The sequence below is a fragment of the Chlamydotis macqueenii genome, chromosome Z (genome assembly GCF_036417535.1).
Source record: "Chlamydotis macqueenii isolate bChlMac1 chromosome Z, bChlMac1.mat, whole genome shotgun sequence".
NCBI classification, from domain to species: Eukaryota; Metazoa; Chordata; class Aves; order Otidiformes; family Otididae; genus Chlamydotis; species Chlamydotis macqueenii.
Genome location: NC_141593.1, coordinates 63,764,543 through 63,786,839, shown reverse-complemented (window position 1 = coordinate 63,786,839; position 22,297 = coordinate 63,764,543). Strand labels below are relative to the sequence as shown.

Here is a 22,297-nt window from a genome sequence, read left to right as displayed (position 1 = left end):
AAATCAATGTTTAAAAGGGCTAAGACCTAATAACAATGTCACAAAGTTACTGTGTTAATAACAGAGCATGTCAAATACCTATTTAATTATATCTGAGCAATTTTAAAAATTGTTTGCAGTTTTTACACACAAAGTAATGCCCTAAATTAACATGATTATTTGCTGAAAGAGAAGTTCACAGTTAAACCCAAGTTTAACAGTATATTCATTTGGTGATAATTTCAAGTTCTTTTTCTCACTTTTGTTGGTGCTGTACTCTAAGCTATTTCTTGCCCCATGTGTTCAGTAAATGATTGATAAGGACATTCAAAATGCACTTACTCAATACATCATATTACTTGCAAAAATGTTTTATTATATTAAAATAACTTATGTAAACCCACGTGTAGCCGCAACAAAATATTTTTCTTCTGCCCCTTGTATAGCTGCTGTAAAAGCTTTTAAGGATGCAAGAAAGAACACAGACAAAGCCACTTCTTCAAAAAAGGCCAAGTCAGAAGAACAGCCTAAATCAGCGCAAGATTACAATAGCAACTTGGATGACCAAGCTCTTAAAATAGCTCAAAAACAGCAAAGATGTGAAGACAAAACAAAAATGAGTATGAAAAGAGAAGCTGACAGGGTGGCTGAAGAACTTTGTGAGAGTGAATCTGAGCAGAAGACTGTGGAAATTGAGAGAGCATGTGCTCCAGAAGAATCTTCATTTCACACAGTAGAAGTGCAAGCAGTCGCTCAGAGTAAAACAGGAAAGAAATTTGGCTGTCAAAAAAGGAAAGAAAATATGAACACGAACAAATTAAATGCAACAAAAGAAATAATTAATGATGATAGTGACCAGAAACAACCTGTTGAAGAGGAGTACTATGATGATAGCACTGAAGAAAGGTTTTATAACCAGTCATCAGATTCTGACAGTGACAGCAATGATGATTTCTTCATTGGCAAAGTAAAAAGAAAGAAGAAGACAGCAGCACTTACTGATCTTTCTTCAGCAAAAGAAAAGGATAGACTTCAGAAAAGCATAATGAAGAAAGAAAAGAACAACACACTTGGGACAGCGCAAGGTTTGATCATGGAAGAAAGCAAGCCACGTGCAAAAGCAAGCAAGCTAGAATCAATATTTTGCAGTTCTTTGTCTACCTCTAATCAGAAATCTCAAAACAGAAGAAGGTAAACCTTTTCCCCTTGTTGTATTCTCCCAATAATGGAAATTGTTGTGATTTTTTAGTAGCCCTTACCAAACAAGGAGAATTTCAGACAGTTACAGGTTAGAACATTTTCACTTAAACTACTCTGCAGTCTTCTTGTGCTTTCTTGACACTTAAGGTATTTTTCATATTCACAATAGCACTGACATATACATAGTATTCCTAACTAGACCTGCATCCAAATTAAATCACTACTGAATACTTCTATTTCTACTTCTTTATTGACAAATAGGAAACAATATGTAAGGGTTTTGCATGTTATGCTTGAAAAGTCGTTGCACATGTGTTTTGGTGATGGCAATTCTTTATTCAAAGGCATTTGTCATCTTACAAGTTTCTTGAAAAATCTCAAATTCTCTTTTTATTTTTAGAACTACTAAAGACCAGCCTCTCAAAAATGGAAGAACAGGTATGTATAACTTAACCTGGTAAAGTTGTAAGAGTAAAAACATCTTGAGGTTTTTTTGCCTCTGCAGTCTAATCATGATCAGCTGGTTTTTGTTTCATTTCCATTTTGTGCCACATATTTTAACATTTGTTCTTAAAATGGTTAAATTGTTGAGCTTTCATTTTCATCTGTGGATATTGTTTGCTATTTCCTATTTTTGAATATTAGAAATACTTAAAGTAGCGTTTACACAGGAAAGAACTTTTCTGTCTGTCTTCAATATTAGGCAGTTAGTGTAACCTGTGCACAGGTAGAGATGTCAGATTATGGTATTGAAAAAGTAGTTTATCTCGTGAGTAATTCCTTCAGTAGCTCCTTCAGTATTTTATTCCATTTACAGTATATGATTCCATTTTGGAATTCATTGGATCAAGGTTATCGTTTCAATCATCTTGAGTTACATTGTGTAATATCTCATTGGTTTACTGTCAAGAAAAAGTTGAGATTGTGATGAATATTTGTCTACGCAGATTTTGAATGTGGTCAGTAATAATAAATCTTAACTATCTGCAGTCTACCAAGTAACAATTTACTGGGCTGCAAGATGAGGAAATCTTGCTGTGAACATTCAGATTAATGTGTTCCCCATGGCTTGTTAAGAAATTCTTGAAAATAACTGCAATTCTAAGGTTGTTTTAGCATATTTTTATGAAGGTTCATGATATAGTTAATGTTTTATTTTGTGCTTCTTGCACAGCTCTTCTTAAAAAGGAACCACAGCTCAAGAAGCAACCATCTGCAAAAGCTGCAGGTATTAAGTTTGACAATAAGAAAGCACGTTTGGAGCAGCCTCTTCATCCTTCATGGGAAGCAAGCAGGAGACGCCGGGAACAAATGTCTCAAATTACAGCATTCCAAGGGAAAAAGATTAAATTTGATGACTAGACTCTATGTAAATCGAGATTTTTTTAGAAGATTCTTGCAGATTTGCGTCCCATGGTATTTTCTTACAAAGCAACAACTGCTGTTTGAGCATTTGTGTTATACTGTCCTTATCTTTTGGAACCTATAAAATAGCAACTGCTAGAACTTACCCTCTGTTAATAATGAAGATTGCTTCATTTATTTGATGTGCTGCCTGTTTATTAATGTATGGTCACACAGTGTTGGTTCTTAAGTCCCATTACATAGTGCCCCAATTTATGAAATACACTCTAATGTGAATGAATGGTTTTTAGGAACTTCATTTGTGCCATGTATGTATGGTACAGATTCTTTGGAGCTTTTTTGTGTAAAAAGTGTACTTTAAACTGTATGAGGACTTGGATGTCAAGAGACAGGTGACAATACAAAATACTGAGGTAATAATATTAGGACTATATTATTAAATACGTCTCAACTGAGAAAAAGTAGTAGATTCTTAAACTTGAAGAGACTTCTCAAATTCATGAATGTATCAGGTAGCTGGAAAAGCCCATGTATCCATGATATGAAAATTTCAGGAGAGAATAAAATACTGGCCTGCTAAATTGTGATCTCTGTCTTTTGATTATGCTGCCTATTTGAAGAACTGAAAGACTGTCTTTAATACTGTTGTCCTGATGGATATATCTGGGTGCTCCAACGTGGCTGTCTTGCACTTTCTGAAAGAATGCTGGAAAACTGAAAGGGCTTTGTACACAAAGAAACGACTTTTCAGTGCCATTCTGAGTTTGGGAGTTCCTTTATTTGGGATATGAGGTGAAATCTTCATTGCACTTTTCTTCAGGTGCTTTTCCTACTGCTTAATTGAAACAAATTCTGAACTTGTAATTAATCTTTAACACTGTTGTTTATTTAAATAAGTTATTTTTCATAATCTTGTGTCCTTCATAATCTGGTTAATTTAGAAACTTGGTAAATCACTGCAGTGGATTTAAGATAATGCACTGTACAACTCATGTAGCATTTTGTAAAGCCTAAGAATAGCCCTGCATCAGATCAAAGGTCCATCTATCCTGATACCTTCAACAGTAGTCAAAAAGGCATGCTTTAAGCACAGGGATAGAGGAAGCACGCAGTGGTACATCATCCAATCTCCAACTCATCGAGCTTCCAGTTTTATAGCTCAGGGACATCTTGTAGTTTGTTGTGTTTAATAATCCTCAATGGATTTCTTTTCTGCAGATTTGCCTGGTCTTAAATCTGTGTAAACTTGTGGAATCTGTAATCCTTTAAGTTGTAGAACTCCTTCCTATGTATTACACTCTTACAGAAAACAATCTTTTTCTATGTTTCGGCTAAGCAGGCCAGCAATCTCCTGGGCGGCCTTAGAAGGAGTGTTGCCAGCAGGACAAGGGAGGTGATCCATGCCCTGTGATGCATTGGTAAGACCACATCTGAAGTGCTGGTCGAGTTCTGGGCTCCCCAGTACACGAGGAATGTGGGCAGACTGGAGAGAGTCTAGCAAAGGCTGACCAAGATGAGTAAGGGCTTGAAGTATTTGACATATGAGTAGAGACTGAGAGAGCTGGGACTGTTCAGAAGAGAAGGCTCAGGGGAATCTTGTCAATGTGTGTAAAGATGGGGGGCCGAGGGGAAGTGTAAAGGAGATCAAGACAGATTCTTCTCAGTGCTATCAAGCGACAAGACGAGAGGCAATGGGCACAAACTGAAATACAATAAATTCTACTTAAACAAGAAAAACCTTTTGCACTGTGAGAGTCATGGAACACTGGCACAGGTGCCCAGAAAACATGTGGAGTCTCCGTCCTTGGAGATACTCTGAACCTGACTGGACACAGTCCTGGGTAACCATCTCGAGGTGACCCTGCTTGGACAGTGGGTTTGAACTATTGATATCCAGAGGTGTCTTCCCACCTCATCTACTCCTTGTGATTTATATACGTAGGACTGAGTCAAGCAATGACTCATCAGCAGCTCCACAGGAGAGTTATTGGATGTGTCCAAAACATGTAGTCACTTTGTAATACCTCATTGTATTCCGCTTGGGATGAAATTAGAGACAAATGCCAGAAACAAGTTTAGGTTTCTTAATGTAGTGTTGCTGATATGGCCACCTCTCTCTCTCCTCCACAGTCTTTGTATCTTAATATTTGTAGCCCAGCAATTTCTGCCCATTCTCCCATCCTGTGTTAAGTTCTTGAAGGCTGAATGTTCCCTTTAGTCCATTTTGTATTATTATCTATGCATGTGTTTGCCCCACTTGGTTAGACTTTTTTTTCTGCATCATAAACAAATGTCAGTATGTGGTGTTATCTTCGTGAATGGCATAGGCACTCAGAGGAATGAGAATTCAAATAATCTTCCATTTCCCAGTGGTTTCTGTTGTTATTTTTACTGTATCATATAGAACACCATCTAAGGCCAAAAGCATCAAAATAAAACATGGAAATATGTTTACTGTGATTTCATAGGGAATTATCATATTTTGTAGAAAAAGCCATGGATTTGCCTGCTATATACAAACTCCTGAGTTTTCCAGATGCAAATTCTAATCCTCAATGCTTTAAGTAAATAAGTCCTAGCCAAATGCTATGCCAAACAAATGGTTGGTATGTGACTTCTCTGGTTCCAATAAAAAGCAAGAAGAATTTCTTTTGGTAGATGTCATCAGCTATAATACCATTTTTCATTGTCAGCTTATCTTTCTTCTAGCAGATGAGCATCGTGTTTTAAGAGTTGATTCACATCAAAAGCCAAAAAGTTAAAGATTGCAAGTAGTTTGGGGGGAAAAGACTCTTTAAGGAGCTTATGTTCTAAAGTGCTTTTTTGCATGTGCTCAAAGACCTCTGAGTGTTGGTTTGTCTTGGCGTTTGAGCATGTTTCTTACTTCATTCTTACAGCTGTAATTTGTGGCCGTAGAATTCTTCCTGCAGGAAACCTGACTTATCAAAACATCTTTTTTTTTCTTCTTCAAAAACACTTCTGGGCTCTTACTTTAAAGAAGAAAAAAAAAGATAACATACACTGAACATGAATGGGAGAAGAGAGATTAGGTTACTGGCGTTACTTCATATTTTAATGGGTTACTACAGCTCTTAGCTGGAGCTTAATGACTCACCTGGATCGCAGGCTCAGTGCACTGTGCACAATAGTAGTGGTGTTTGAGACTTGATAATATTTTTTAAGGGCAATTTTTTTGTGAACTGATAAACTTGTGAACTTGCCTGGAGGTTGTTGATAAAGTTCAGAACATTTTCTCCTCATTATAACAACACAACATTTTCAGTATATTCATAATTGTAACGTAACTTGTATCTGTAATACTGTTTAGTCAGAGACCTCTCACAAAGTACTACCAATTTACTTTTATAGTAATATGGAAAGTTATTTCATTCTGTGGTGATTACATTTTAAAAACCTTGAGAACCATGCTTCTCAGTTCACAGAAGAAGTTTTCTCAGGGCCACATACTGTCAGCTACTACTAAACTGCTTCAGCTGCACAACTTTTTCACATCGGATTTACTGACAAAACAATCTCAGATTTTTTAGTGTCTTCTAAAAGAGTCAATATTAGTTTAAGTATGATATTTTTTAAATAAGAAAGATAGGTGTACTATGGGTAGCACCAGTTGGAGTCTTCCAAACACGCATAAATATTTCTATAATTGTTTTTTCTGAACTGATTAGATCAGGAGAAATAGGGTTTGAATTAAAACTCAGTTACAGCAATACTTTCTTAAATGAAAGTGTTGGGCTGCTTTCTAATTGTAGACTGGTGATAGATCACTTTGCAATACTAGGCAGGTGATCTAGTGTGAAAATGAGTTAGTAGAATAGCAGGCAGAAGATACTTGGATACTAGGAGATGCTTTATTTTCAATAAATTTGAATATACTTCCTGCAATAACTGTATGCATTTTGACTGCATTTTGGTGTTTGCATGGATTCTCTTCCACACTGTATTATGCACTCTAGGGATAGCACTTGCAGGAATTCTCAGCTTAAAGCTCTTAGCTCTGACATGGACTCCATACTGGTATAGGAATAATTTTGTTAAATAAATTATAGAAATATCATCAACATTGTTTATATCTGTTTATATCTGAAATAATTCCACATTTACGTTATGAATTTTAAAAGGTATTGCGTCATTTTTGTCTCCATTTACTCAAAGCCAAGTGTGCCATTAGTTGATATTTAAGTGTTTGACAAACTCATAAACTGAACATTCTAGAGTTTTCAACGATGCTCTTCTGTATTAATCCCTCAGTGAAGGGACAAGAGATGCTGCTCAATTCAGCCTGCTTAATCAGTTTAGCGTACAGATTGAAGAGGCAGGAGGATGTTGGTTTGTACTCAGAGAACGTAAATAACAAAGGATAAAATGTTTTTGGAGTAACTGAGGGTTAAATGTTAGTCAGTTTTCTAGAGTAGAGGAGTCTAATGTAGACTTTCTACCATGTACTGCTCAACTGATCTTTCCAAGACAGGAAAGTCTTTGGAGCAGAAATTCTGAAAGTGTTTTCTAAGTTCCTGTTCCTACAGATACAGATGATATGGTAAGGAAATCTTGTATCCAGCTGAACCATACCTCAGCCTGTTACAGCTTCACGTGTTAAGCCTTTGTGTAGTGTGAGAGGTAGTTTATCACGCCTTCCAGCTTTTTCTTTCTCGTTTCTAACTTGTGACATTTTTTTCTGAGACCATGTCAGTATGACAGAGCTTTCTTCATTTTCATACAGATAACTTCAATTGATGCTTTCTCATTGAGAGAGGTATCTGACCTGTGTTTTAAGTATAATACTTCAACAAGTAGAACGCTTGAAACATTTTATTCAAGTCATTTTCACATAAACTTGCAACCATAATACGGGCATGTAACACAAGAATATGAAAGTGCAATGAAAAATACAAAGCTAGTGCCTGAATATTATAAATTAGAGCTCTTCAGATAAAGATGCAAAGTTATGGAAATTAAGACTCTTGGAAGAAAAGTGAAGAAAATAATGAAAAACCTTAAAAAAAAGTTGCAAAAACAAGTGGCATTTCACTGTATCTGTAGCATTGAGTTGCATAATAAAAACCTCCCAATAACATACTCTTTGGTTTTAATTCAAGTTAAAATCTTTCAGCACCTTTTAGGATTTGGAGAGAATGAAAATGCCTTATCGGCATAAATGTGAGACACAGGATAAACCACCTTTCGATGTCTCATTTGTGAAATTCACCCTGCTGGTTTTGAATGAGTATACTGCAAACAATGCATGAATGACTATAGGAAGGTACACTTGGTGTTTGCACTCATTCGACACTGCATAGTAAACTTTGGAGCAGAGAAAAAACAAGTAGACTTTTACTAACACAAAAACATCATCTACACAATATGTTGGTTCCCTTGGTGACCAAACTGTCGTTTTTGTTACACTTTCATCTAGAAATACGCAAATACCAAATCTATTTCAGGATTAAAAAAAATACATAAATTCCTCCTGTAATGAGCCTGACATACAATATGTTCCTTATGTGCAATTTTTATCTAAAGACCTGAAATGTGGCAGGTAATTGCTTCACACACATTTTTATGATTTGGCTTTTTAAAGGACATTTGAGACTGCAAGACAGCAAATTCGTACTAGAATTCTCACAAAATTTAAATCTGATTTTGCTCCCACTGAGAGCAATGGCCAGATGCCTTTCAAAGATGATGGGAATAAGCCCAGTGTCTGGTAAAAAGGATTCCAAAATATAATTTGCTATATAAAATAAGCTTTTATCAAAACAGTTTTTATAAATGTTTTTCAACAAAAATGCACGTAATCCCATAAATGTATTCCAGTATGAAAAAAAGTGAGTCAAGGTGTCTGGGTCAAAACTGCAGAGCCAAGATACTGAAAATACTGGTTGGCACTGCCCTATTTAGAACTACTTCTACACATGCTATATAATAAACTCTTCTACTGCATTGTGATTTACTATAGTTAAACAGGGGAAGTGAAAGTCACATTCCTTCATTTTTTTTAATCCTAAAATCCCTTTTTTTTTCTAAATAGACTGTTCATGTTATCTTAGGCAATTTTTGTGCTATTGTACATCACTCTCATGTTCCTTTACACACATTTCAAAACAAATACAATATTTTGCTACGGAAAAAAAAAAAGCTACATTTTTGTAGCTACAATATCCCCAATATTCAAAGTTATGGTGTTCAACACCTTTCTGAACCAGGACATTCCCACTGAAAGGACTAAGTCCAGTTTTAAAACTTGCTCCACCTACACGGATGCTCTAGGTCCTTTGGCTCCTTGCTGACTTCAGTGGAGTTCTGCAAGTAGTTTGGGTATAGACGTGTGAGCAGTTTACTGCCTCATAAGCCGAGGGATAAACTCAATTTCTGTGGCTGCTCCGTATCCAGTTAGTGCTCTCTCATCCCACATGCAGCGTCAGGCACAATGAGGTACGAGCACACAACCTCTTAGCAGGAAGCAGCCCATGCCTAGCTTCCATTACAGTAGCTTGTGTCCACTGCCCAAGCTGCTATCAGGACTTTCACCCCATTTTGACCAAAACCTATAGAAAGGTGAATGCACTTGCATCCCTTAACACCTTTTAATCTTAAAAACTTTGAGCTGAAATTTCAGAAGCCTAGACTTTAAACAGACCCTCATTTTTGCAGACATTTCTTAATAAATGGCTTTCTAATAAACCCAGTTTCCAAATTTTGCTTTTGTCTGTCGCCCATACTGGTGAGTGATTGCTAAAATGGATCCCTCAGCAAACAAGAAGGGACCTGCGTTATAAATGGTATTCATTCTGCACCCTCTCCCGATATTGGGCAGTAATCACTGGGCTGCTGGTTCTTAAGATTCTTTTTAAGTATACAGACTAGTTGTGCAAACTTATAACCAAGTTATGATTAAGGTGGAAATACTTTACAGTCATGAAATAAGTTTAAATATATGTAGTAAAGAACAAGTTGATACTTAAAGGATATTACAATAATTCATAAAACATCCAAATTAAATCCATAGGGCTCTATTGTGTAAAATACTTCCAAGTACTGTCTGAAGTATTCTCAAGAATTATAATAAAACCTCTCCATACCTCTCAGATTTTTATACTGAATAGCACATGTATTTTTCTTTTTTTTTTTAAAAGATACTGAGCTTTCCCTGTTTCATTAGATGTTTTGAACTGCTGATTAAACTTAACCAATAGTAATCAATATTTCTATTTGTTTCAAAAGTAGATCCTTCATTTTACATGATCAGAAATCTTCTGAAAAAAAACCGCCAGATCCCCTTGTGATATGTTATTTCACAGTTTAAAAACAAAATCACAGCTACTGTAGCTTACAGCAGGGTGCACTGCAAAAGCAAATAATTTGGGGATGGGAGGAGGAGTGGTGTACCCAGCACCAGTTAAGCAGTTCAGCAAAAACTTTAATTTGGGCTGGAAGTTTTTCCCCTTAACAATGTTGTATTTGGTTCCTGAACAGCCTAAAGTAGGATGTTAAATACATTGACATTTGTTCTCCCTCTATATATAGTATATTTTCAACTTCATTGTTTGAATACTGAGATACACATTTTAAAAGTCAAATACAGTACTTAAGGGGGAAGCAGGTAGTAGGCTTTTCCGTGACAAAAATACTTTGTTTGAGATTCTGACCTACTTCTGTTTGTGGTACCACCTGAGTTAACTGCCTGTATTATTTTGATGGTTAACCTGTTCAAGTTGGTTGTTTTCCACAGATGACTACATAAGGGACTCTTCATCATCTCCAAGAGCCCTTTTCTTGGCAGGTATTTATCCACATTAAGTTTGCAGAGTCTTTTAAAAGCCCCACCTTGAAAAATCCCTTGAACATAGAAAGGTGGATAAGTTCTTTTTAATTAATTTCCAAAGATGAAAGGTTTTTTCAAAACCCCATCTGTTTTTTACTTAAGAAAATGGAAAAACTTCTAATGTATTAAAAATGTAAACATAACTTTTCCTGCAGGGGTATAACTGATATATATATATATATATATATATGGGTATTTCTCTGCTATATGTTGAAAACTGAATGTACTTTTCTCATTCATATCAACGTGTCCTAACAAATTTTATTTTAATGGTACTGTAGCATTACTCTTAAGCTGTTTTTCATTCCGGTATTTTCTGAGATAGCTGGCATTAGTACTTCCTATTGCATTTTATTTAATTCATTTTTACATAGATTTTTGCTACCTTTTAAAATATGTTCAATTCATTCACCAGTAATATTCCCACTGAAGTCTATTATCACCTAAACTCCACATTTTCAGAAGTTAAGAAATGCTTAGGTTTTTATGAATGAGTTAGATTTTCAAAATTTAAAGTATCTGTGCATGAATCACCAGTTCCACACATTTCAATAGTAATAAAAGTAATGCCAATTTAAATGTGTAAAATCCAGTTACATATTTGGTTGAGAAGCAGCTGAAGTGCCTCAAAATCACATAAGGTGTGTGGGTGTATGTGTGTATGTTCTGTAGTTTTGTTTCTATAGTGTTTACATCCTATTGAAGTTTATATAATGATGCTTCAGTTCAAAACATTTGGCACCGTCTCATCCATTTTCTTGCATCTTTCTCAGTATCTGTTGAAAGAAAATAAACAATGTTATGCAGTTGGCCAAGCAGATACAAAAAGAGTATCTGCTAAATATCCTTTTGTCAGCTTTAAGGCACAGGTCAACAAACAATTACAGAAATTTTGTTTCCTCACCCTGCATGGATGTATTTATTTGATAACATTTACAGAGGTAAGATGGGGAGACTAAAACTTAAAAGCATGAAGCATAAATTTCCTTTCCACATGAATGTGAGCAGAAACGATGTTCCTGGAAGTACCAATTAGTCCAGTTACAGAGAAATGCTTTAGAAGCTCCTGTCACAGAGCCGCCAAAAATAATCACTCATAACCTGCAGGACGTCTGTTGTTCTTTTTCCTGTTTCTTGCAGGTCTGACCACCACACGGCGAGAACAAATACAGGATTTTACTGAAGCCATTTAACTTGTCGCATTTATGACCCAAGTGTGATTATAAATACAATCTCCAAACTGGCATGAAAAAAATGTTTCTCATTTTAGCCTCATTTAACTACTAGTTTCCTAATACAAAGTAAGGAATTAATATTTTAAAGGGTAATTAAGAAATAATCACATTAATTCAGTATGTTTGTTTCACTGATGCTGTTGTACCAGACTATACTGGTCATTTATTTTACTTTTCATTTACTGCTCTGGAATTTATCTCATATGAACAATGTTAATACTCACTTCTTACGCAATCCAAATGAAACCACTTGATAAATACTGTGTATGAGCAATATATTATCCTGAGAACTGCTTCTCTGTGTTACAATAAACAGATTGTTCTGTGTGTGCGTATTTCACAGATACTAAGCTACAGTAGATCTACTGTGACAATATTAATTAAATAAACTTGCCTTATGGGGGGGAAGTCATAATTGTGGCATTGTTTAAACTTTTAAAGAACTAAACTGTAAATGGAATGTGTCTGGAAGAACTTTTCAGAACTGTGTCAGCAGCAGCAAAGTAACATACATGTGTGGGATTTTGCAGAATGTTTTAAGAGCTCTGTAAGTGCTCAACAGTTCTGTGTGGGTGCTATAAATGGTTATTAAATGAGCACAGAAAGGTTTTAGTGCAAATACAAAGAAGGCATGAGCCAGAGGTAGTTATCTAGCAGCCCAGACAGTAGCAGCAATTTTGAAAGTGCTATGTCTCCTGATGGCATGATTGCAGGAGCAAAATTCTCACTTGTGATTGTTTTTCAAGCCTGATTAATTTTTAAAAATCAGAAAATAGTTTAATTACTGGAGGTCAGGATTTGAAAGCTATACAGTATCAACAGTGAAGCAACTGTTCCCATCATTCCTGCCAAAAAAGGCTTTTGAAGAGTACCATCTGAATTTTGAATTAACACACTGAAAGCCAAGAAAACAACATACTGAAGAAATTGGTATTGCTAGAATTAAGGGTGGGATTATTTGTTCAATATAAAGGAAATCTCTAAGCTTTAGAAATCTGTTTGTCAACTTTAGGACTATGAATATAAAACAGTTGCAAAGACAAAGGAATGTACTTACGGTGAAATTGTACAGCCAGAGGCATATGCGTGGTGGCCTGTATAGCGTATATCACAGCGTACTATATTGTTGGAGTAATCGGATTCAGGCACCAAATAGCTGGGGTTTACGCTCACCTTAAGGAGAGAAAGCACAGTGTTGTCTACTTCCAGGTATGAGTTGATAACTTACATACAAAAGGATATATGCATATGATTGCTTCTTTAAAAAAAAAAAACAAAAAAAACCAAACATAAAAAAAAACCCAAACCTCCACACTCCCAACACCCTTACCTTCAGAATGTAATTTCCAGGTTTTACATCTGTAATATCAATCCACTGGCAATCTATATCAGCATTGTAAGTGTCATAGCAGCCAGGGCTCAGTCCCTTAAAAATGAAGTTAAGATGGATGTTAGAAAATCATTAGGAATAGTAACATTCTAGACACTAGGGACACTCAGACTGAAGTTCACTTAATCATCACATTTCACTAAGAAGATTACCAAAGGATATGAGGCTTATTTTTTCTTGGCATTTTATTTTAATACCTAAACTACAACATGTAAGTCTGACATCAGTTTTATAAATAGCACAGTATTACTATTGTATAAGAAACACCTATACTATTGATAATTGTTCATCTGTGAGACATCTGTATTTCATCTGTATTTTATTATCTCTTGTTACAGTACTCCTTTCATGTAAATATTGTTGATGCTACTACTTACTGTTCTCTACAAAATATGAGAATAAAATCAAAACTGACCAAAGACTAGACCTAAATATCACTACATCTCAAGTAAATAGCTTCTGAGGTCCTTGAATACAAAGGAATGATGCAACTTTTTGCTATAGATGTGCTCTGCCAAAGTGCCGTCTTTTAGTAGTAGAGTATAGAGCCATTTTCACATTGAGTTTTGCGCAGAAATGGCGTCTCTCAAGGCAAATAGTGACACGAGAACCTGAAAGCACTGAAATGTAGCCTTTCTTCCAGACTAATCTTTTCTGAAAACTTCTTTGCTGTTAGGAACATTAGTAAGAATCTCCATATATGAATGTATCAGTGGTTCAAATCTGGTGTCTTTAACCACGGCCAATACGGATTGCTCTGGGCAAAGCTGATCTGTTCTGGCAGCTCATTGAGTGCACAAAACCCAAGTCCTGTAGGAATTCCCTCTTGACCCAGCTAGTGATCAGCTCAGACTCTCACATATATGTGCCAAGTCTGAGGCTGGAGGAAAGTTTTACAGTCCAATTACAAACCCCTGAAATATGGGCTTCCAGTGGAAACGCTGACACAGCCATGATTCTAGCAACACAAATACTCCAGCTATAAAATATGTATGTTGCTTAGCTAGATGTCATAGTCTCCAGAAGGAGAAAAGATATTTATAAAACCTCTTCAAAGCCTTTATGTATTGCAGATCATTCATTATACTTAAAATTCAAATGTGGACACGTCAGCCAGTGAAGCACAGCTGTCATTTCTCTGTGATAAAATAACCACCTCCTAGATTAAAAACTGCAGAATAAGGGATAGAAGTTTATGTATAAGTATGGCCACACTGAGTTAAACCACAGATCCATCAAACTCAGTGTCACGTCTCTGACCGTGGTCAGCAGCAAATGCTGAGGACATAAGAACATAAGAAATGGGATGTGTAATGTCCTTTACCCAGGCAAATACCATCCACCAGGCATTTAACTGTATTTAAGACGTGGGGTACAATCACATTTTTGTGTTTAATAGCTTCCATTACTTTGTCTAAATTTTTTCAAACCCATGTAGATATTTTCAGTCTCTTGCCATTCCTATGGTAAGGAATTTAATATTTAATCATGTCAAAAGAGTACTCCTCTTCGTTTCAAAGCTCTTGACTGACAGTTCTTCTAGATATCCTTACAATTTTTGTACTGTGAGAACAGTGAATATCAACAATTTCCTTTTTCCATCCAGGGCCACTCAAGATTTGGTATTATTTAGAATCATAGAATTCTAAGAATTTGTTATTTTCCAAATGGAATAGTCTATAAAAACTCTTAGTGTTGTAGCCATACTACATGCTGATCATCCTTGTTCTCCTGGGGCTGGTTGATGTGGGTTTTTAAATTTTAAGAGGTGACCAGAACCCATTCAAGGTAGGAGTCTACCACGGATTTGTATAATATTGTAATAGTACATTCCATTTTTTATCTGTTCCCTTAATAAGCCCAAACACCCATCATAATATTCACATGGCTGCCATTCTCTTTAACAGCCTTCTATGCACACATAAAATTATGCTGTAAGTTTTCTGTGTTGGACTGCCAGGCAGTCACTATAGGTATGAAGGGAATTCAGCACCTTGCAGCCTCATGCTCTGCAAGGGAGGAAACACCAGCTTGAACTCTGGGACCAGCCAAGGACATCACCCAGCTCTTTGTGGGGGGTCAACACTGGAAACAATCTCTTTACTGACTCGGTCCTGAGTTACCTTTAGCTTGCCTGACCAGTTCTATAACCACAAGAACTTGAGGTGTGTTTTAATATAGTTTAGTCACCAGTGATGCTAGGTTAATGAGTGTCCCTGCATTTTAATGAAACACCCACATTTAGCAGCACCTGGGTAAGTTACAAGTCTCCAGGTTGCCACTCTGGCCTCTACAATGGAGAATTTCAGAGCTAGTTAGGGCATCAGATAATCTAGGACACCAGATGATTGGTAGAAAAAAAATCCAAAGATAAATTAGATGGGGAAAAGAAACTCGGTTGTCTCTGAACCAACTCTTACCTGTGTATGCGCTGTACACGCGTACCGTCTATAATATCCATAATCACAGGAGGTATCTTCAAGGCAGAAACTTGCTTTGTGTCCTTCAGCAACTTTCCTGTGTGAGCTTGCATCCAACAAGTCATAGTGGCTGAATTCATCCATGCTGTGATAATGTCTGTTAAACCATAGATAACGTTATTAAAGATGGATCAGATCTTATCAATAACATTTTAACATATTCCTGTTTGATCTACCTCTGTTAGATCTGGCCAAATTTTATTTATTACACAGAACCTGTGTGTTAGGACACTTTCCTATTACTGGCCATTCAATTAAGTTTTATTTCCATTATTCTAATTTTCAATTACTGTAAAAATGCCATCTTCTATAAATAAATAATAGATTTTAATTTGTTAAGGGAAAGACTCCACAGCAGCACTGTTTTTCCAAAATTTCCTGTTTCAGCTCTTCTCCAATAACAATAGAAAGTATTAAGTAGTTGATATTTGAATCGTACATCTTATAACCGCCTTCAGCCAGAGTCTCGCTAGGAATGCTTACCTTACATACTATAAATTCCAGGCAAGTTTGCTACTTGCTAGCAAAACCCCAACAATTTACTTTCACATTGCCATGGCCCCCAATCAGTGTAACACCTTCATAAGATCAGCGAAAACAAAATCTGCATTAAAAAATCAGCTTCTGTGTACTGGCAATGCAGATCTCGTCCAACGTCTACAATTTTTGTAGTCTATACTTGATGTACTCTCTATTTCAAAACTGTGTATACTTTTCATCTGGGCACAGCGATGCATTTTTCTTCCTCTCACACAAACTGAGTTCTAGCTCTTACTTTGAGCTTGAACACCTATTATTCTTGTAATTCATTTTTTCCAAACACATGGAAAAATAAACTTGTACTATCTACCTGCACTTTGTGAAGCATTTGTCTGCTGTTACTTGTAAGTGAGTGGTTTCAGCTCAAGAGGTATATGAAAAAGATATAAATTAAACAGAATTCAAATGTATTGTTAAAACTAAGAGAAGCACACAAGTCTCACAAGCATGCGGGTCAGCAACACTAAAACTGGTCCACAGATGATGATGACTAACACTGAAGTCTGATGGCTAGCCAAACTAATTGGCAGTTATAGTTCATTTCCAAATAAGCTTGTTTCACTGTTACGGAAATGATCATAAGAAACGCATTTTTTTTTTGCAGGCAATGTATTTTCTGTCCAAGAAGTGAATCAATATCAGAGAGATTTTGCATCTGGATAGCAGTAGCTGGGCTCTTGTGGCAGAGGAAGAAACTGCTTTTCTACAAATGGAAGATTTCAATTGGTCGCTCTCTGTTTCGTCCATTTATCAACTTTGTAAATACCAGGACCGGGCTTTTTATTGTTGGTGGTGGTTTTTTCTCAGGGATGGGGGATTTATGGAAGCTTTTTTGGTTTTGTTTGATTTAGTTTTAGCTTTTTGATCCTTACAAGAACTAGTAACACCAGTCCTTTTTTTTTAAAGTATTTGTTCTAATGATACTGATTTTCCATAAAGCCTCTGAAGCTAGAAAGAAATTGACTCCAGGGAGCTTTAGATTAAGCCTATATTACATATTTTTTTAATAGAATAATATTAATTTACTACTTATGTACCTGTAACAGCAGAATGGTATTTTTTATAAAGTGGAAGTCAGGTAAGCTTGGTAGTATATTACACTTGGTCCTACTACAAAAATAGCGAAAATTGGAACAAACCTGCAAACTGTTGCATGTGGATTTTCTGAAGAGGTACAAGTTTGCAGTGTTACCTGCTCCCAAAATGTTGAAAAGGTTCTGCCACATTTGCCTTGCCAGGTTTCCAGGAATTTTGCTATTTCTAGAGTAATACTGCTATGTATCACAACATGGATGGGGATATTGATAATGGGACCAGTCAACTCAGTATCTTCTTTTTTCTATATTGACCAGACCATTCCTTGTCAAGAACTAACCCATGAAGTTCAGGTCAAGAGTATAGGTCAATGTTTACAATGATGTATTATAAGGAATATGCCAATAAATGTACATTTTAGGGTTTTCACAGTTATTTAACATGACCGGGTCTTTTATTTACTGGTTCCACTTAAATGTAACTGGACTATAACCGATGTAAAATATGCTTAAAGGGAGAAGGTGCCCACTGTCAAAACTGATTTGAGACTCGTAAATAACAAATTTATACTTGTAAGAGTTTTATATTTATAGATAAGGTTCATATCCATTTTGGTTTCATGTGGCTATATAGAGAGCAATTACCATTACCGTAAAATCAGTCAGACAGTAAAAGGCTGAAGTTTCCCTATGGCTGCCCCGCTCTTCACTGAAGTTTTAGAAAATGTCTCCTTGGAAGTGAGTTTGTTAGTGAAAAAGGTAATTAGAAGGTACCATACTGAGCACTTCACTCACTGGTGACAGCTGTGCCACTCCCATGAATAACGGGGTCTGCTGGGCAGAAAATCCGACGTGCCTTGATTTTTCACTCTTTGGGGGAACCTCAGAAGCACCCGATTGTCATAGTCTCTCACATCTGCTCGATAAGCTGAACTGTAATAGCGCAAGAAAGAGCCGTAAGTACATGCAAGAAATACTTTAAAAAACACTCAGAAGTGTTGGATACTTTAAAAAACACTCAGAAGTAATGGATAGCACAGATCTTTTCAGCCCCCTTAAAGCTGAGTGTTGTTCAGATGCGCAAGAATTCCACATGGTGTGCTCAGAAGTGCCTGGTGTCAGAACAAGACCTGAAGAAGGTTCAGATCTGCTTCTGATGAAATAAAACAGGAATTTGACCACAGACTCTCTGCCCCTGTCTCTGAAGCTTAGCTGTAAAATGACTCTGGTACCAAAAATACAATTTCATTAGTTGCTGTTAACCAAAATAACTCATTATGTATGTGAGATCACACAACACGTTTGTTTCTGTTGTAAAAAAAAAAACCTAATAAACACATTCCTCAGGCTGTATTTTCCTATTTCACATAGCTATTACCTAGAGTCTTTTAAATACCAGAATATTTAAATCGAATTAGAGCCAGCAAGAGCATTTCAGTTAGTCTTCACTGTAAAGCTAGCACAAAAAATACTACTTCTTATGCCAGGTTTCTTTTTCCAGCAAGCGAAGAAAGAGCATGACCCTTGAAAGAGTCTGACATCAATTAATGATGCTGGTAAATAAATAAATCTGTTTTGCATGATAAGGTATCAAACAAGTTAAAATGGTTAAAAACAGCCATGTTGATTCCTTTCCAAACAAAAGAGGAAAAATCCCTCTTTGCCAACTGGACAGGACCTAACTTCATAGCAAAGCTGCTATTTCAACCCATTAAAAGACTTTGAAACACTTTTCAGGGAGATTTTAGTCTTAAGAGACATTACAAGGCATAGGCCTAGAAAGAATTAGCGTGTTATAATTCTACTAGTAATTTGTGCTGCTTAAGAATCGTTTGTTTTGTTTTGTTTTTTAAATGGAGTAGAATATGATCTGGGTAGATTAGAGGAGGGAGATGAAAATCACCAGACTCAAGTGAGTTTTTTAGGTGCCTCCATTTTGCGAAATTCAGATATGTTCAAATGAGCATAGAAATGACAACAGAAATGCGCACTATAACTATTTCACAAAATGTGGGTCCTCCAAAGCATCTGTATTTTGTCTCTTTAACACAGCGGTATGGTTTTCATACGTGCACACCCCACAATCTGTCGTAGACTTAGAAGGTGGTTACAAACCGGGCTATGTTTTCTTGGGTCCTCCAGCCTCACGGTTCTCCACCCTTCACCGTGTCGTTGGGTACCTCGCAATGGGTGCAGAAGCACAAGAACCCACAGTGAAGAGGCAAAGGCCGGGGCGATGCCTACCTTGCCAGGCAGTTCTCCTCAGCAGCACACCTCAAGTTATACATGGACATCCTCTGGACGTATGTGGACGCCTGGATGTAATAGGGATCCGGGACTAAGTCAGGGAGACCTGCAGTTCATCAAACCAACCACATAACAGCAAGATCAACCCAGGACACGTCTGCAAATACTTGGCTTCCATCCCAGTCGTTAGGAGCCCTCGGTTTTGCTCCGGACCCCTGACCCCTCCTCCCGTTTAAGCTCGCTCTCGCTTTTTCTCAGGCTTTTCTCAAAGTCTGCAGCACAAGCACAGCACGCGAACCCCCGTGCTGGGCTTCCCGCCGTTCCCCTCTTGGCCCCCCGCACCCCCTACTCCCGCAAGCCGCGGAGATTGCCGCCCACCGGGCTCCCCGCGGCCCGGGAGCCACGCAAACACCCGCCCGGCCGGGTTTTGCCCCGAGAGAGGGGCAAGTAGGGCCGCCGACCCCCGCCCCGCATCCCGTCGGGAGGCGCCGCGCTGGCACCGGCCTGCGCGGGAGCGAGCGGGGCGGCGGGGACGTGGCCGGCGCGGGACGGGGACGGGGAAGGGGACGAGGAAGGGGGCTCTTACCGTACTGGAAGTAGCCGGTGCCATAGCCGGGTCTGTACCTGCTGCCCTGGCGGGGCCTCTCGTAGGTGTCGTAGTAGTTGTAGTAGGGGTTATCGTCCGTGTACTTGTAGGGGTTATAGGGGTCATCTCCTACCATCACATCTTCCCGCCCGGGCCTGAAGTTGCTGAGGGGCGGCGGGTCGCCGGTCCCGGCGCTGCTCCGGTTGCCGTCGGTGCCGCCGCCGCCGGAGGGGCTGGGTCGCGACCCTCCCGCCGAGGCGCTACCGGTGGCCGCGGCGCTGGCGGACCCCTGGCTTCGCTGCCCGGCGGCGGCCCGGCCCCCGGAGGGAGCCTGATAGCCGGCCTGGAACCAGTGCCGTGCGCCGGAGCCCGCCCGGGTGCCGGCGGCGGGCTGGGGCTGCGCGACGGCGGAGGCGGCGGCGGCTCCCCGCGGCAGCGTGCTGTTGTTCCTCAGCAGCAGAATGGGGCTGCCCGCCGCCTCGGCCGCCTGCCTGCGGCGGGGGGGCTGGTACTGGGAGCCGAGGCTGAGCAGGCTGAACACCTGCCCGTTGTTCTCCCACTGGATCCGCTGCCTCCAGGCGGCGGGGGGCGGCGGGGGGTCGCGGCGCGGCGGCGGCGGGGGCTGCTGGCAGCCGGCGGGCCAGAGGCAGCTCCAGTAGATGCAGGCGTGGAGTTGGGCGAGCAGGAGCCCCGGCGGCGCGAAATGCATCTTCTCCTCTTCTCGGAGTGCTGGCGGGGGAGAGAAACGGGCGAGATACGGGATAGAGCTGGGGGGGGCGGGGGGGGGGGACCGGCGAGCGGAGAGCGAGGGGCGCCTTCCTGCCCGGGATGGGCGGGGAGAGGGTGGGATGTGGAGTGGCCGGGGGGCGCGGGCTGCACTGCTGGAAGGGTTCGGCGGGCAGCGGGGTCTCAGGCGCGGCGGCAGCCGGGCGGTGCCATCGGGCAGGTCGGGCCGTCGGGAAGGAAACCCGGCCCGGGGGAAGCGGCGGGAACGGTTTTTCTTCTCCCTGGTATTTATAGGCGAGGGGGATGCGAATGGGAGCCGGAGCGAACAATCAGCCTCTCATCGTTCTCCGGCCCGCACTGGTGTCTGGAGCGAGGGAAGGAGGAGGAGGAGGAGAGACCAGGGACTTTAAACTTGCTGGCACGCTCGCAAAGTTACACAAGCCCCGCTGGCTGGGCTGGCTGCGCCCCCGCCATTTGTTCACGTAATGCGGCTGGAAACGTGCGGCCCTGACAGTTCCCCCACGGCCGCCCCCCGCCCGCCGCCGGCGCCCGCCCCGCTCGGGGTGGGGGGGAAGGGGGACGGGGGACGGGACGGGGCGGTAAGGGCGGGCGGCGGCGGCGGCGGGGGCTCCCCATCCTCCATCCCTCCCTCCCTCCCTCCCTGCATCCTTCTTTCCCTCCCTCCATCCCTGCATCCCTCCCATCCTCCATCCTCCCTCCATCCCTATATCCCTCCCATCCTCCCTCCCATCCCTGCCTCGCCCCGCACCCCGAGCCGGGCCTGCGGCGGGCGAGCGCGCTCAGACACACGTAGGCTGCCAGAGCATGCCGTGGGGCAGAGCCAAAGTATGCAAAGGAAAAATGCTATTAGCTCATCAGCGCTGGAGAGACTAGAAAGGGGGTGGCGGGGCGGGGGGAAAGGGGCCGCTAGCGAGAGAGGAAACATGTTTCTGGAAAATGTGCTGGCCGGCACATCGCCCCGGCTGGAGCAGCTGCTGGGGGCCTTCGTCTCAGCGCTGAGTAACAGTCGGATCCCCTTAATGACCTCTTAATTAGGAGAAAACCTCTATCAAATAAACTCTTGACTATTGACTCTTGGGTTTTCTGCGGATGAGTCACACGAGAACTATGCTGGCGGTGCTCCTCCCGGAGTAAGTTTTCATTGAAAAGTGAAATTTCACATGGGAGAGGCTTAGCCTCGTCACCAGAACAAATAAACCTGGCTCGGGCAGTGTCTCCCCAAAACCGTGCTGGGAGAAGAGGAGAAGGAGTGACCCAAAAGTGTCTCCCTTCCCTCCTGCTTTTACAAGGGTTCATCAATGCTATGTTTTGGTAAGTCCAATCACCCAGCAAGGCAAATGAATTCAGGTCGGTGGATTTCAGCCAAAACTCCTTTTGGGTGTATTTTTCCAAGGGCTGTTTGCTTATGAATCTTTGCAAAGGAATGGAAGAGAATACACAAAAGTTCTCCTTAACCAAAAGTTTGGTGGTGAGGATATTTCTTAAGTGATTCCTGTCAAAGATGATCAGTCAGCCCAGGCTGCAAGTTTTCACCCTGCTGAGGTGAATGTAAGGCACCTTCCCTCCACTACAGGCTTCCCCAGGTCAGGTTAACAATCCACACCCTACTGGCCAGGCAGATACTTGCTACTGCATTTTGGCCTTCTTGATA

General features: G+C 40.1%; 2 protein-coding genes across 4 annotated transcripts in view; one reads left to right on the top strand and one right to left on the bottom strand.

The window, feature by feature from the left end:
* The window catches only part of SRFBP1 (serum response factor binding protein 1), an 81,002-nt gene extending 77,877 nt beyond the window's left edge, over positions 1 to 3,125 (top strand). For all 3 annotated transcript variants that reach the window (XM_086770865.1, XM_086770864.1, XM_086770866.1), the window contains 3 exons: positions 426 to 1,170; positions 1,580 to 1,617; positions 2,354 to 3,125. In XM_086770865.1, the coding sequence (XP_086626991.1) occupies positions 426 to 1,170; positions 1,580 to 1,617; positions 2,354 to 2,541 (971 nt within the window). In that variant the 3' untranslated portion in view covers positions 2,542 to 3,125. The remainder of the gene's footprint in view (positions 1 to 425; positions 1,171 to 1,579; positions 1,618 to 2,353) is intronic.
* A 4,234-nt stretch (positions 3,126 to 7,359) lies between these two features.
* Positions 7,360 to 20,948, bottom strand: LOX (lysyl oxidase). Its single transcript, XM_086770890.1, has 7 exons — positions 19,900 to 20,948; positions 19,311 to 19,419; positions 17,862 to 17,999; positions 15,433 to 15,589; positions 12,953 to 13,048; positions 12,680 to 12,795; positions 7,360 to 11,163 (listed from the first exon to the last, which is right to left on the bottom strand). Exons 1-7 carry the CDS (start codon positions 20,606 to 20,608, stop codon positions 11,157 to 11,159), a joined length of 1,332 nt encoding a protein of 443 aa, XP_086627016.1. The 5' UTR covers positions 20,609 to 20,948; the 3' UTR covers positions 7,360 to 11,156.
* Positions 20,949 to 22,297: the final 1,349 nt, after the last annotated feature.